The sequence below is a fragment of the Ruditapes philippinarum genome, unplaced genomic scaffold, assembly GCF_026571515.1.
Source record: "Ruditapes philippinarum isolate M1 unplaced genomic scaffold, ASM2657151v2 ctg15810_1_1_1_1, whole genome shotgun sequence".
Classification (NCBI taxonomy): Eukaryota; Metazoa; Mollusca; class Bivalvia; order Venerida; family Veneridae; genus Ruditapes; species Ruditapes philippinarum.
The window spans coordinates 4572-20722 of NW_026864388.1; the positions used below are offsets into that span (position 1 = coordinate 4572).

At 34.4% G+C, this 16151-nt stretch overlaps 1 protein-coding gene across 1 annotated transcript; it reads right to left on the reverse strand.

Moving 5' to 3' along the window:
- Window positions 1–9332: 9332 nt before the first annotated feature.
- On the reverse strand, window positions 9333–12666 carry LOC132725429 (TWiK family of potassium channels protein 7-like). Its single transcript, XM_060710560.1, has 2 exons — window positions 11603–12666; window positions 9333–9458 (listed from the first exon to the last, which is right to left on the reverse strand). The coding sequence occupies exons 1-2, from the start codon at window positions 12108–12110 to the stop codon at window positions 9382–9384; spliced, it is 585 nt and encodes a 194-aa protein (XP_060566543.1). The 5' UTR covers window positions 12111–12666; the 3' UTR covers window positions 9333–9381.
- Between the last annotated feature and the right edge of the window lie 3485 nt (window positions 12667–16151).

The following is a 16151-nucleotide window of genomic DNA, read 5'->3' on the forward strand; positions in this document are numbered from 1 at the left end:
TCATGTAGCATTCTAGGTAAGTATTGTATTCATAAAATCATAACTTGATTTTCAAATTTATCAATTTTATTTCATACAATACGTTACCTAGAATGCTACATTCAGAATTTAATCTGATTTGGAAGCAATATTTAAACAGGAAGGTGGGTTTCAGTTTTACCAATATACTAAAAACAATATAAACCCAAAATAACAAAGCTTATAAACTCTAAAATGTACTTACTAAGTACTGAATCCTGTTTCTTCAGGCATCTTTGAATATCTAAATACTTGAATGCAACTTGGTGATATACCATATGAAATATCCTGTACAACCCACTGGTGATATACCATATGAAATATCCTGTACAACCCACTGTCTGTACAAAGTACCTTTAAAAACCAAATACTGTACATCCCATTGTTATATACAATCTACAGTATATATTCTGTACAACCCATATGTACAACACTTAAACGTATATCAGTTTAAAAAACTATAATCACTGAAATTTCCTCAAATTCGACTCGCCAAGATACGACTGACAGTTCGTCTATTTATCACGAGTAGTTTTTAGAAAATCTACATTTACAGTAGTGAAATAATGTTTCACAAAAGTGGTCTCCTTAGACCAGTCAGCGGACTCCATCACGCTTTTCACTGTTGCACCGTGGAAAAGTGCCCAAGAAGGACCTATACTTCTCGTTGAATGACCTTTCACATTTTTAATGTTCTTTTTTACTGTTCTTGTATGCATATTTGATAACTTTGACAATCCATCTTGAAATTGTCTGTGCTGTAACTGGTCGATGAGGTTTGTTAACCGAAAGAAATAGTTCAGTGACATCAGATTCTGTACCTATATTTCGAAATTGTTCAGTGCGTTTTAAATACACAGCCAAACAGCGTTTAGGATCTAATAATTTGTTCTTTGGAAACGCTGGAATATAAAACACAGGTGTAGGAACATGATTTGGTCTGTCTTGCTTAGAAAGGCCTTGTCTTATGAAACTTATACCTTTTTTTGTATGTTAACATTTCCCTCACCAAGCTTGAGACTCTGCAAATCACTACATCGTCCGAAAGATGTTACAGCAATAGGGAAGCTCGTTTTCCTTGTAAGATGCTTCAGGGACGCTTTTCTCAACGGTTAAAAGGGAATCTCTGTTAGTGCCTGTAAAACAAAAGGTAAATCCCATTCAGGAACAAGCTTTTTTAAAGATGGTCTTTCATTACATACGCCCTTTAAATGCCTTAAAACTACAGGGTGTTGTCCAACAGCAAAATTATCAACCCTTGGTAAAACAGAAGACATCATAGATGTAAAGCCAGATAAAGACCTATATGCAGAACCTGCAAAAACATTTTCAGATAAGAAATTTATGCATTGTTCTAGAGATGCTGTGTATGGATCAATTTGTTGTTCACTACACCAATGACTTAAAATTTTGAACTTAGATCTATAGTCTTTCTTAGTGCCCATTCGCCATGAGGCTGCCAGTAATTTTCTAGATTTTTTCTGAAAAGCATCTTGTTTCATAGTATCTGTCGATATGAGCCATGCAGTCAGATTTAGAATCTCGGGTCGAGGATGTACAATTCTCCCCTTAACTTGAGACAATAGATCCGACTGCATGGTTAATATCAGTGGTTGTGCAATCAACATTTGCAGTAGAATCGGAAACCAATGTTGACGCGGCCAATTCGGAGCAATTAAAATTAGTGTACATTGATATTTCTGCATGTGAGACAGAACACGTGGTATCAACTTTATCGGTGGAAATGCATAGGCATACATGTTCGTCCATGCGATTGAGAGGGCATCCACTGCATATGCCGCTGGGTGAGGAATCCAAGTACAAAACAGTTGTGTCTGTTTGTTTTCTATTGTCGCAAACAGATCCATCATTGGAAAACCCAAGATGCTGAAAACTTTCCTCACAACTGTTTTGTTCAAGGACCACTCTGTCTCCTTTACTCTGTATCTGCTCAGAGCATCTGCCAGTATATTCTTGTCTCCAGCTATATGAGCTGCTTTCAGTGACATGCCATTGGCTAGTGCCAATGTCCAAAGATCCCAAGTTTTCTGGCAGAGATTCAGAGATTTCGTACCCCCCTGTTTGTTGATGTATTGTACAACTGTCATATTGTCCGAGCGTATCAATACATTTTTGTGTTTCAGGCGGGGTAGGAAATGTCTTACTGTTCTGATCACAGCTTCCATCTCCAAACAATTGATGTGTTGGAGTTGTTGTAAAGGAGTCCAACGTCCTTGCACAGTAAGGCTGTTCATATGTCCACCCCAACCCCATGTACTGCTTGCATCTGTGGTTATCGACACATTTGTTTGACTCTGTAGATAACCACAGCCCTTGAGAATGTTCACTTCCTGTAACCACCATTGTAGATGATATTTTAGTGAATGTGAAACTGGTATTACATGTGAAAACGACATTCTTATGGGACTCCAATTTTGCAGCAAATGAAGTTGGATCGGACGCATGAACAACCTTGCATTTGGTATCAGATCCAGACAAGAAGCTATTTTGCCTAGAAATATTAAATAGTCCCTGGCTGTATTCTGACCCAAAAGTAAATTTTTTGCCGACATTTTCAGGCCTGCAACTCTCTCTGGAGTTGGAAATACTAACCCCTTGTCTAAAGCAAACTGACCCCCTATGTAAGTTACTGATTGTGAAGGGACAAGATTGGATTTCTTTTTGTTGACTATGAAACCTAGCTCGAAAAGAAGATTCAGCATTGTTGTACGATTCTGAATCAGATAATGTTTGGACTGATTTATTGATAACCAATCGTCTAGATAAGTCAATAGGCGTATGCTTTGTTTTCGAAGATGTGCAGCTACTACTGCTGTGATTTTTGTAAAAACTCTTGGAGCTACTGTTGGTCCAAAGCACAGAGCTCTGAATTGATAAACTATTCCCTTGTAACAAAAACGGAGATATTTCCGATGTTTTTTGTGAATAGGGATGTGAAAATAAGCATCCTTTAAATCTAGACTGAATGCCCAATCCCCTTTTCGAACTTGATTCAGCACTTTTTTCATAGTATCCATCTTGAAATGTGTTTTCTTGAGATACATGTTGAGGGGTTTGAGATTTATTACTGGTCTCATTTCCCCATTCTTTTTGGTTACTAGAAATAATGTACTGTAAAAAACCGGTTCTTATCATAGTCGGATGGACTGTTTCTATAGCATTTTTCTTTAAAAGCTCTTGAATTTCTATACCGATTAAATCTGAAACTCTTGAATTTACTTTTGTATGTTTTATGCCCAAAAATGGTGGCTTTTTTATAAATTCCAGTTTGTAGCCATTTTGAATAATATCTAAAACCCATTGATCGTTTGTTATTTTCTGCCATTCTGCAAAGAAATGACTGAGTCTTCCCCCCACAGGTATCTCTGGAAATTTTGCTATAGTACTTACCGAGTCATTTTCTATCTGATCGTCCACGTCCTCTGCCAACAGATTTGGAGGTATCGGGACGGTTTGATTTACTATAGCTGAATGCCCTGTCTCCCTGATATTTACTGGAGGAGTTGACTGCAGATACTGTGACTTTTGGAATACGAAAAGTATCTGAACTATTGGAGGAAGTTACAGTGCGCTGTCTGTCATATAATGGCTTTTTTGCAGGTGGTTCATTAGCCTTTGAATTTGAATTCAATTTGCGTTTATACACTGTATCTTTTTTGCGAAAATCTGGCAAAAGTTCATCTATTTGCTTTTTTCTTTCTTTGCGTTGCTTTAACAAAGTTTCAAAATCTGGACCAAAAAGCCCTTCACCTGATAGTGGTAAACTTGAGAATTTCCCATGATCATGTAATTCAAAGAGAGATGTGTCAGACATAGCTAAAGATCTTCTAATTATGTGGAAAAAGGCTCCTGTCCGGCCAAACTGATCCATACTTCTGGTAGTGATAGCAAAAATATTTCTCACTTGTTTAACTAGATCTTCAGAATCAAAATTACCTGTGAGAAGTACCTGTAATAAATTCCCTAGTCCTTGTTGAACATAGGCCTGAGTTATCATTCCTATGCGAGCTGCATGGGAGCCTTTGTAGGCAATTCTTTCTACACTCTTGCAAGGTTGAGAATATAAACTTGTCATCCCTTTGGGTTTAGAATTTGCGAAGGATGCTTTTTCACCATGTTTTCTTATAAGTAAAGATTCAAACAATGGATCAAATTGAGGTACTTGAAGAATTTTTTCTGTTTCTTTGCTAACTGGAAATTCATCAAGTAGATTTTCATTATAGGCTGACAAATGTTGTGGATTCTTAGTCCTATAACTGTTTGAAATTACAGATTTCTGAGCATCATCAAGTAATATACCATTCTCTTCCGGTTCTTTACTTGGTAAAAGAGCGTCATCTCCAAATAATTCAACAAGACAACTTTTTGTTTTTTCAGACAACGTTGAATTTGAATCATTTTTATCACACGACTTCTGTAATTCAGAATTAGAAGCTTCTGGATCAATGTCATTCAAATAATTATCAACATCCGTATTTGATGGAATTGTAATGATGTCATCACGTTTTGATAAACCTAAATTCTTATCCGAATTTCTTCTATCCGAAATATCGTCATCTGTACTATCAGAATCAGAATATGGATTTCCGGGAGAATGTTTGGAAGATAAAATACTAAAGAGACGGTCTAACTTACTGTCCATACACTGAATTTTCGAATCAAATTTTTCTTCCAGCATCTGATATTTAGTTTTTCCCGAATCCTTGCTTCGAGAATTTGAACGTTTCTTAGTCGGGGTTTTCCCTTGAAACTGCACAGAATCTCCCTCGCCTTCTAATTGCGCTTCACGCGAAGGCGTGGATTCATAATCCAATATTTCTCCGTCTTCTTGCTCTTTGGAGCGACGGATTTGTTCTTCCGACATAGTATTGTCAAAAAATAATTTTCACAAACAAATATAAAATAAGATACGAGTCTACTGGAGCGATGTAAAACACGTCCGATTTGTACGGTCGCCAAGAACGAAAGCGAGGTCACGTGGTCTAAACGGAAGTGCGTGCTTGATTGGTTATCTGAAAGTGAGGTTGGGAAAACACTCACTAACCAAAACAAGCGAGTCATAAGTAGGTCGCAAGCGAAATTCTGAATGTAGCATTCTAGGTAACGTATTGTATGAAATAAAATCAAGAATTTTTCAGAGAATTATTATCTTTACAAATTGCAGATATGAAATTAAAGAATGAAAATATTTTCATATTGTAAATGTCTGTGATGAGTGATGAGTCAGCTTAGAAAAAATCAAGGTACTATTTTTTGACCTGATTACCGCGGCAGTAAGATTTGACAGACAGTTATTAACATTGGGTCGGCATAGCCTCCCCAAAAACCCGCTTTGATGAGGACATCTTTAACAAAATCAACATCTTTAAGAGTACATTCAAACGTTTTATTAACTCCCCCACCCATCATCTAAAAACAAAACAAATCTGATTCCCTGAAGACGAATGAATTTTACAATACATCTTAAACATTTAGTCCAAATAAACGGTGCTGACGTCAACCCAAATGGTAATACAGTAAAAACATAATATTTAAGCTTAGCGTTCTCAGTCCATGAAAATCCCAAAAATGTTTGTTGTGCTGTGGCTATATCTATGTGGTGATATGCAGATGAAATGTCAAATTTAAACATAAAACCATCCTTTAACAAATAATCTGACGCGACCTTCCAGTCCTCAAATTTAAAATGTTCCTTCTTAACAAATGTATTCATGACACTTAAATCTAAAATTAAACGCTTTTTTCCCGAACTGTTCACAGACACTGAAAGAGGGTTTACCAAAAAAGGCTGAAAAGGCACTTCTAACACACAGCCAGACTTAACTAAATCAGCAACTGCGTCAGTTACAAAATCTGAATGGTCTAATGCAGATTTATTATTTTTCATGAAATATGATTGAGGAATATTATCAAAAGGTATGACGTAACCATTTTTTACTACATCAAAAATAAAATCAGATGCCTCTAAAACATTACAACAATAATTAGCGTGTAATCTCAGTCTACCCTTTACGCCCGAATTTACTTCAAAATTATCTTCTTTAGAAACATATTGAAATTCAAAATATCTTGAATGTGAACATAAAATATCAGTTTCAACTTCATTTACTGAAAAATTACAGAAAATACTATGAGCTGAAAAATACTCATCTATATCACTAAACTGTCTTTCTTCAGTTTGTTTCGGCTGGCTGTGGCTTGAATGACATTCCTCGGTTATCGCCCTTGATTCCTGTTGGGGACTGGTACGTGATGATTCCCGGGGAAGTTCTGCTGATGTCGGGAACGGGACGATATCTCTGCCCTTGAAACGATGAATATTGTTGAAACTTTGGACACAGTGAGTCTGCCCTGACGTGCCCGAAACCTGCACATGCGAAGCATTGGACTCTCCGAAAGGGACGAAAAGTTTCAAATTGACTACTAGTAGTAGTAGAAATAGAATTAGTCGCAGAGGCTCGACTACTGGATAACTTTCTCTTCTTTGACAATGCCCTTGCCTCGGCTCTACGAATTTTACGATCATCGTCGCTATCACTTGCCAATTCGTCGGACTCGTATTCTGCGACGGTACCCCACCCAGCAGGGGATTTGTCTGCTAACCTGACAAGTTTATTCCTCTTATGTAATTTCTGCACTGTAGACTCAAGCAACTGAAGCGAACTTAACTGTTCTCCTGACTTCACTAAAGACTGTACTCGCTCAATGTCTTCTAAAACTTCACAATTGAAATCGTACTGTCGCTTGTTTCCTTTATATTTAAAGTCAACAGGTGAGCGTTTACTGGCAGTTTCTTGAAACTTGCGAATGCTTTTCTCTGAACACCCAGAAAATTCCTCTCTTATTTCTTCTTTGAAAGTAGAAAGTTCTTCTTTCAGAAATGATTTAAAATCAATAAAGTCCTTCCCATAATTTGAAGGACATTCACCACGTGTACTCTCCATAAAGAAAAATGTGTAACGCGCACAATACGATGTGTTCAATGCAATGCGAAGTCCTCGAGTGGCGATTTACCCGCCTTTCCATATCAATACCGGCGAGCACGAAATATTCGTGCTAACTATGTTATACCTCACTTAACCGGACAATTATAACTCTTAACCTGCAATAAATACATTAATCCTCTCAAATGTCGGATAAATGAGCCGCGTCACGACAAAACCAACATAGTGCTTTTGCGACCAGCATGGATCCAGACCAGCCTGCGCATCCGCGCAGTCTGATCAGGATCCATGCTGTTCGCTATCAGTTTCTCTACTTGTAATAGGGTGGTTTGCAAGCGACCAGCATGGATCCTGATCAGAATGCGCGGATGCGCAGGCTGGTCTGGATCCATGCTGGTCGCAAACGCACTATGTAGTTTTGTCGTGACGCGGCTCAAATGGTGAGGGGCAAGTAATTCAAGGTAAACGTCTTCAACTACTTTACCAATAAGACCCTAATATTGAAACTAAGTAACAAATGGCAAAATATTACAAGGTAACAATATTTATATCATAAGACATATAAAACATTCTATGTTAACTGGCAAGTAAATGCTCATGAATATATTGATAATCAATTAGGACGTAATGTGTTACTATCTGAATAAAATCATTTAATCCAAAGTGGCAATCTTGTTTTCTGTCAACTTGTTATCAAGTCATTTAATTTATATAAAATGACATTTTCTGTTGCGCAAGTATAGCTTCATTTCAATGACAAAATCATCACCTAACAGGTTTTTACATTATTTTAATTTGCAATATCACTTTTTTAAACGTGTTTGGTTCAAATTATAAAAAATAATGTTGTTCTGAACTGCTATACGCATGATAAAATGACATCTTGGTTTAATAGCAACATGCAACAAACGGAGTGTTGATTCAGGACACCTGGACTTTCAGGACACATATATTTATCATTGGGCTTGTTTTGACCAATAATACAACACGGTTATTTGGTTTGCCCTTGCTTTGTATTGTTTGCGTGAAGCTATCTTTATTTTCAATATTGCGAAGTGATTTAAACAGCAGTAATACATGTAGTACAAAAGACAAAATAAAAATTACAGGAATATTTCATAGAACAAATTTATTCTGATACGAATACCAGAGACAACGTATCGGAATTCTGAAGAAAAAAGCTAAATGCCCGAGGACATTTACTATAGCCCTATAAAATAAAAGTTTATGTTATGCATGCACTTGATTTAAAACAGCCACGGGTGATGTGCGCTTTAAATACCTACTTTTGTTCAAGAGTCATAATTAAAAAGACATTATGTATAATAGGCAGTAATTTTATTTGTTTACTTAAGTAGCATTCTATTACCACTTAAAATGTTCATGTACTTTTCTTGTTATAATGTCTGACTGTTATCATACTTGTCGAGTAGTTCAGTCAGTCTGTGTTCTATCAATCCAATTTTCACGGCAAGTTTCCGACACTTATGTCTCACCTCTTCCTGGATCAAATGGAAAGACATTGCCAGTAATGCCATGCCAAACAACAAATACATCGCTCCAAACACACGTTTCATATCATTGTCCAAGCGTCCCATTCCAGGAACAAAGTCACCAAAGCCAATCGTTGTAAGCGTTATAAAGCAAAAGTAAAACGCCACAAGGAAATTCCATGACTCTTCCCAGGATGCAAATATTAATGCACCGAGCATGATGTATCCGGTTACCAAAAGGAGGCAAACGGAAATCGGAACAAGATCACGTGTTTCTTTCAGTTTTGTTTTCAAAAGTCGTTCATCTTCTTCAAAGTCTGTAAGCGACAGAGAGCTTGTTGTTCTAGAGTGATTATCAGTGTCAGTTGATGCCGTTCGTTTGCGTTCATGATGACCAATATCATCAATCGTGACATCTGGTTGTCCGTCTTCCGGGATAACCGAAAGATCATGACTTGCATGCACTGCACCGTAGCGGTGATGAGGTGATAACGAATATTTTCTTCCTCGGGTAACTTTAGTGGTGTCCTTTAGCAAACTATCCGAGTGTCGTCTGTTTCGCTTAGAGAGGGATTTGGAACCCTTAACTTTAAGTTCTTCTATAAGCTCTTTGTTTTTATCAATAGCCAGCTGTTCAGTTTCCATGTTAACATTCACTTCCTGTTCTTCAATCGAATCAATCTCTATATGGTTATGATGAAGAATTGACGACACGTGAGACTGCTGTCGTCTGGCCCAGTCGCGAATATCTTTTGTCTTACCTTGTAACCTCTTCATAAATCGTTTCTTAATACGTTTACGCTTTAGTTTGATGTATTGGTAAGTCATGTTCATACAAGCGTGACGGTAAATTAACCGGAAACAGCCAGCCATCAGGTTCCCTATGTTATGTAGACACAGCATGGTTAAGGGATACCACCTATTCCATACACGATTGTCAGCAAACGCCCGCCTATTGTCTTAGGCGTTATGTTTCCATAACCTACAAGTAAACATTTATATCAGTATAATTACATTTTATTTCGATAAGACATTAATTTTATAAATATATTATTGTCATACTCTCGTGAATTATACTGTGATTTTTATTTAAATTAGAAAGTGTAAATTGTTAATAAAGAAACCTCCTGTCAAAAATGGCTATAACTTTCATTTTTGTACAAGCGTCTTAATATATACTTTTTTCTCCAAAAAAAATTCTACCCTCTTCTAACGCAGTACAGGCAATTCTTCATTTTATACGCATCATAATCGTACGAAATTTCCGTGAACAGTTTGTAAATCAACCTGTCTATAATCAATGTATTATACATTTTTCAAAATATCAAGTAATTACAGGTACATGTAATATAATTTTCATATAATCTAAAATGAAATTAGAGGTCTATACTTCTTCAATATAAATGATGTGGATTACATTTCCAATAAATTTCATCTAAACTGAAGTATGATTTATTACTATTCAAAGTTCAAACATTTTATTGTTTATTTATTGTATTAAAAATGAATAAAAAACAATCATGTAATAAAAGTTTTTGTAAAGATTTTGAACCAGTTTGCTTCCGTGTTTAAGAGAAAAGTTCAAATAATAGTGCTATATTATATTACAATAACTAAAATATTCAAAGTTTAGAAATGACGACAATACTTTTATTTTAAACCGGAGTATAAGGTTTAAACACCATTCAATTTCGTTGTTTAATAAGCGTAGTATTTTTTTTATTATTTATATTCACATTTTCCACATACGAAGCATATTTTATCTAGAAATATTCTAGGGAAGCCAGTGTTTATTATTATACTACTTCCCATAGGCTTTAAGATCGACATCGTTTGGTCGAGGGTTGTTTAAAATGTTATATTGCTAGCTTGGAAATCTTATAATTTTGTCGGTTTTAAATCGGTTTTGCCAAGACATATTATATTTGTTGGTAGCTTGATATGGAAAAATCTTCACTAAGAAATTTATTCAAAAAATCAGAATAGGTACGCTTGACCTTTGCGTGCGCGAAACATGCGTATGAAAATTTGTTTGTTCACAAATTTCAAACATACATATGCGGATAAAATATGTATAATTTCCATTGAATAAGAATTCAATCTGTCTATAATTTGAAGTGATCGAAATAGATTTATATGTCAAAAAATGTCCCTTAAGTTAACAAGACATTTTTATTGGTTCGTAATCAAGTTGTTTTAGATAATTATGTATTTATATACTTTCCAATTACAACAGCTTAAATGTAAACATAACAACTAATCTGACGATAACGTCAAAATGTGTGATTGTACGATACCGTATACCGTTGTGTATCATTTGATAGAAATTTCATCTGTAAATATTGTCACGAAATGCAAAATATTTCAATTAAGTCATACAAAAAGAGTTTTATAAATAATAAAAAGAATAATTTGACTGATGAAATGCAATCACATTTTCATAGTATTTAATTTTGAATTATATGCATCAATAAATAAAAACGCTGTAAATCACATAAAGAATAAAGCGATAATAGCCAGTCTTTTGAAAGACCCTCATGCGTGTATATTTAACTTGAGAGAAATGGAAATGAACAGAGACCATGTGTTTTACATTTTAAAGTATGCTTGTTTCTGGGAAATTAGCTGAACATTGGGAAGTAATATGCAATATATCGAGACTAACTAAACAGTAATAACTAAATATAAGTTACCTATAAATCATGTTATTACATCACACGCAAATCGTAAAAGAAAAAACAATAAAACAGACTTTTTCTCAAAATGAAAATTATTTTTCAAAGTTATCCTGGTGTTATGCAAAGACCTTTTTATGAGAAAAGAAAATCCAACAAAATCTTAGAATATATTTTCCAACAATAATGTTTTTCTTTGCAACAAACATAACATTTACCAAATGCAAAAATATTTGGGGAAACGAAAACATTATGTTCTTTTATAACGCTATTATCAATTTACTGGAGACCTGCAAGCACATTAAATTTTTGAAAATACTATAACTTTGAAGTTATTTTTTACATATTTCAAACCTTAGATTATAATGAACACTATTTTTTTTTAATTTGTACTACATGGCGTCTTTATGAAATCAAAAGTAATGTTCATAAATAACTGATATCATCTTACCGATGGTTGAAATGACTGTAACAGAATATAAAAGGGACTCTGCAAAGGACCACTGAAAATCGTCCCCTTCAAATCGTCCATCCCAGTCTCTTTCCTCGGTAAAAACATATACTTCATCTTGATATTCCTTCAACAAATCATCCAGTCGTCTATTCAGAGCAGGTTTGTCCAAAACCTTTTGAATGTCCGAGCCGTCGAATAATTCTACAATTTTTCTAGCGTAAGAGTTTTTGGTATCAACAGCGTCTTGTCGGATCAGCTTCTCTTCAGGCAACTCAACGGCTTTGAAGAGGATTCCACCAAGAATGGCGTATCCAACCACAAGACAAGTTAGGCCAACATGCGAGAACAAAAAGGCGATAAAACGTCTCAAACATTTTATGAACACACGAAGACAAGATTGACACCGAGTCTCTGTTTCAATATTCATATCCTCAGTGTTCTCCTTTTCATCTAATGTATCCACATTTTCTATGGAACTTCCTTCAGAAATTTCTGACTTTTCCATTTCAAATATTTACTTTTTTATATAGATTATTATCTTATTTTTATGTTCTTTAATCTAGTATGTTTTATATCAGTTTAATTTCGCATTGCACTATTGCAACGTAGAAATCCCACGCAATTCTGCCCTTTGTTATTAATTTTAACAATTCCGTTTTTATTAATTTCCTTTATAAAATCCTAGCTTTGTGGAAACTTTCATTTTAAAAGCTTCGGTATATCTCATATTCTAGCAAGTCTAAAATCGACTTATACATTATTGCAATTATGTTTCTATTGTTTGTACAGCCGCATTTTGAAGTGTTTCAGGAACATCCAATTCATAACAATTCGTTCCTTTTCATATAATTAGAGGCTTTCATATCCAGCCATCTGTTTTATGAGCAGCAAATAAAAATAATGGAACATTATCTGAGGAATTATCAAAGATGATAAATCAAATATAACAAGTTTATCAATACCTGCATTAAGAAATATCCGCTCTAGAACGAGATAATCTATTGTTATACTGCATTGTTTACCTCATTACTATATCACAATGTTTTAATTGGTTTCAGAACACTTAGGTTTTTCTCGTAACGCCTTCTTGGTTGAATATTTTCAATTTAAACTGGATGAATAAAATGTATAAAATAAATGTTGAATACATAAAGTATGGACATCATTATTTCTCGCTTTTGTATTATCTATTATATAGCATGGCTACATCTGCCCTGCTTTGAATTTAGAATCCTGAAGAAAGGAAAACATAGGGCAAAAAACATTAGCATGTAGTTTCACTTCCTAAAATGGCTGGGTGGAAGTTGCAACATAATTATGCATATTATTTAGCCCTGCATAAAACTATTCTGATATAAAATGTTAGAGACATCGCATTGAAACGTGTTCATGTAACCCTTTTTTTCCATCCTCTTACTAACATGAACCACTTTCTAATTAATTGTATTGAATTTCTTACCTGAAACATCAAAAATTTCCACCCTAAATTAATTTTTCTTGCTTGATTTGCAGTCATTATGCAAGGTTGAAAATCACTTTTAACTAACAAACATTTTGCCATACTTCAAGGGTAGAATGCTGCATTTTATTTCAACTGAAAGTACACTTTGACAGGGAAAACATTAAAGTAAGTATCACTTCTAATTAACACGAATTTGAAAACAAATGTTTCTTACTAGTGCCACAGTTCTTGAAAAGGACTTAAAAGAGCAAAACACTCGTTTTTATGGGCAGATAATTCAAAAAGTATAAATCCCTTATTTCATTAGATTATATGTTTTAATTTTTACTCTTGCAAAATCAAAGAAATTGCGTCCATAAAATTAAATTTTCCATTCCTGTGTGTAAAAAATAACGTATTTAAAGTGTATAAAGCTATATATCTGCTGAAAAAAAAATATTGTTGATTTTTGTAAGTGAATGCTTCCAATATGCTTGTATAAAAAGTACACACAATTCGCGACCTATGATCCATATATTTTGCTTCTTTTAAAAGTCATCTTTTCAATGCACTAGATACACGTATGAACGTTTGTCATCGAAATGCAGATATGTTTTGAATCACATGCATCTTTAATTATACGAGTATGCAGTTAATCTTATCACAAAAAAAACTTTACAGTTCTTTTTTATTTCATCTTTTTTATTATTTTTTTTTTCATATGAATCTGACAAATAACTTTAAAACGAGTTAAATTGGGAAAAGAACATGCTAAATCTATTTTCCTCGAAAAAAAATGGTTAAATTCTTGCACACAAGCTATGTTGTTGTTGTTTTTATTTATTTATTTATTTATTTATCTTTTTTAACACACAGGTTTTATAGCCAGTCAGAGTCTCGACATAAAAAGTGTTAATTAATCCTATCCGCTTAAAGTATTTTTATGGCCAATGCTTGAACTACTCTCAAAGTTCTAAGTGGTGCCATTTCTTTCCTAAACATTCTAGTATTGTTACACTGCTTGGTAAAGTTTTCTCGAAAATAATGACGTATTTATTGTAGACAAAATACATACAAAGTGCATAAAAAATGTAAAAACAAAAACATAACAAACATTAAACAATACTTGTAATAAAGTCATTTTGAAAATATTTAAACAAGACTTAACTTTATAACTTTTCATTCAATACCTCTGGCTCACTCAAAAGAAATTTTATTTATTTACAAATGTATTTATTTCACTTTATCTAAAATTGAACATAAATAGAAACAGAAACGCTGGGCATATACCATTTTGCTTTATTGCAAATTTTAAAGAAAAAATTTAAAGAAAAATTTGTGTGTTTTTTTTTGTGTTTTTTTTTTGTTCTATATATACTGTGTGAATCAGCATAGAAGCATAAAATAAACCATATCAAGTTGTTCGTGGTGCTGTCTTTTATAAGTTTTTTTCAGAACGATTGATAATGTTTAATGGATTTGGCGTTATTTCCAAACTGTCCAAATATGCCCCTTAATCGTGTCATGATTTATTTCATTTTTATTGACTTCTTCTATTCAAATGTCTTAACCAATGGCCTTACATGACGAGGAGAGACCCAGTTTCGAAGATAGCAAAGCTTATTGGCTATAACTCTGCATTTTATTGATGTGCTAGATGGTATTAATGTGCAAAGTGAAAGAGGTAAATCATTATTTGAAGTTCAATATGTGATGCCAACATTCAAACATTGTAAAACAAACAATATTTTCATCTTCAGTGCAGCTATATATACATGTATAAACATATATAAGATATAACTTTATTGATGAATGACAATGTCCTATTTGTTCATGATCTACAAAGCAATAAAACTTTACAAGCTTTCATCTTTCTCAATTTTCTTTACAAAATTCCCGAGAATAACCTGAAATTTCTTACACTGGAAAATACCTTCACACTATTCTCGGTAACGTCTTCTAGACTTGTCGGGAATGGATGCTTTTTACTTTCACAAGCCCATAGGATTGATTGCAATTGACCTGATTCAAAAGGCATTACTATCGTAAAGGTTCCAAAAATAAACCAACGTTTTGTTTGAGCTGTTGTTTGGTTGCGGACACAAAATGAATTATTTGTTTTCATACCATTCGATGAAAATAAATCCTGTTTTATTTATAACAAAAAACAACTTGAATATCTTCTATATATTGTGTCCGTCCATTTTTTATTATTATTTATTTTTCCTTGTAATTCATTTAAATTTCAAACAAATCTAATATTTAAAGAATGTATGTTGCATCATATTGATACATGTTGTAAAACGAAAGAGAATTTTGAAGAGGGTGGGGTTAATTAAATCACAAATAAGACTGCTTTGTATAAAACTTGTGCTTTGCCTTGTGCCCTGTCCTGTTTTGTTTTGTGTCCTGCTGAGCTCCATGCCGATGGTCCTGTGTTGCCGGGTCGTGTGGGGGTTGCGTTCACTGAACGCCGCCCTTCCTTGATGATATTGTTTTTTGTCTATTTTTTCTTGTATTATTATCAATTCTATGAATCATTTAAAAACATTTCATACACATGTAGTTGCAAAAAACTTACATCGCTTCTTAAATGTATACATGGTATAGATCTGACATGATAAACTATGCTTTTAAAAGCTTATTTTTCTAATATCTATATATTGTATCATAGTTTGGAGACCTTTCTGTTGAAAATGTGTCAGGGTTAAATCGTATACATATACATGCACAGTGCGTTAACTGGAGTGCGGGTATTAGTTACCCGCACTCCAGAGCATGCCCATTGATTGGCTCATTTTTGCTGGGGTTTACATATTGTGACGGCAGAGAAAGGGAAAGCGTCTTCTCCAAATCCCTCCAGAGGCGTGCACGTCGCGGAGAAGGCACACGGCAGGTCAAGGTCAAGTCATCTCAAGTACCAGAGGTGATTGGTTGACCTGTCGTGACTAACTCTGGAGGGTGGCGCTAACAAGAGCCGTTTTATGTCAACCGCCTGTTTGCAGCCGTCACGGAACTTGATGCTTTTCCGGTATTGTCTTTCCTCCACTGAACGAAGAACAGGACTTAGGAAGATCGGCATGAAAAAGACGTCCCCGATGAGAC

Bases quoted from the DNA above. Each gene is read 5' to 3' on its own strand.
- LOC132725429 (XM_060710560.1), bottom strand. From the start codon at position 12,110: ATGGAAAAGTCAGAAATTTCTGAAGGAAGTTCCATAGAAAATGTGGAT. The intron at 9,459-11,602 runs GTAAGATGATAT...GTTTACTTGTAG, and splicing joins TACAGTCATTTCAACCATCG to GTTATGGAAACATAACGCCT.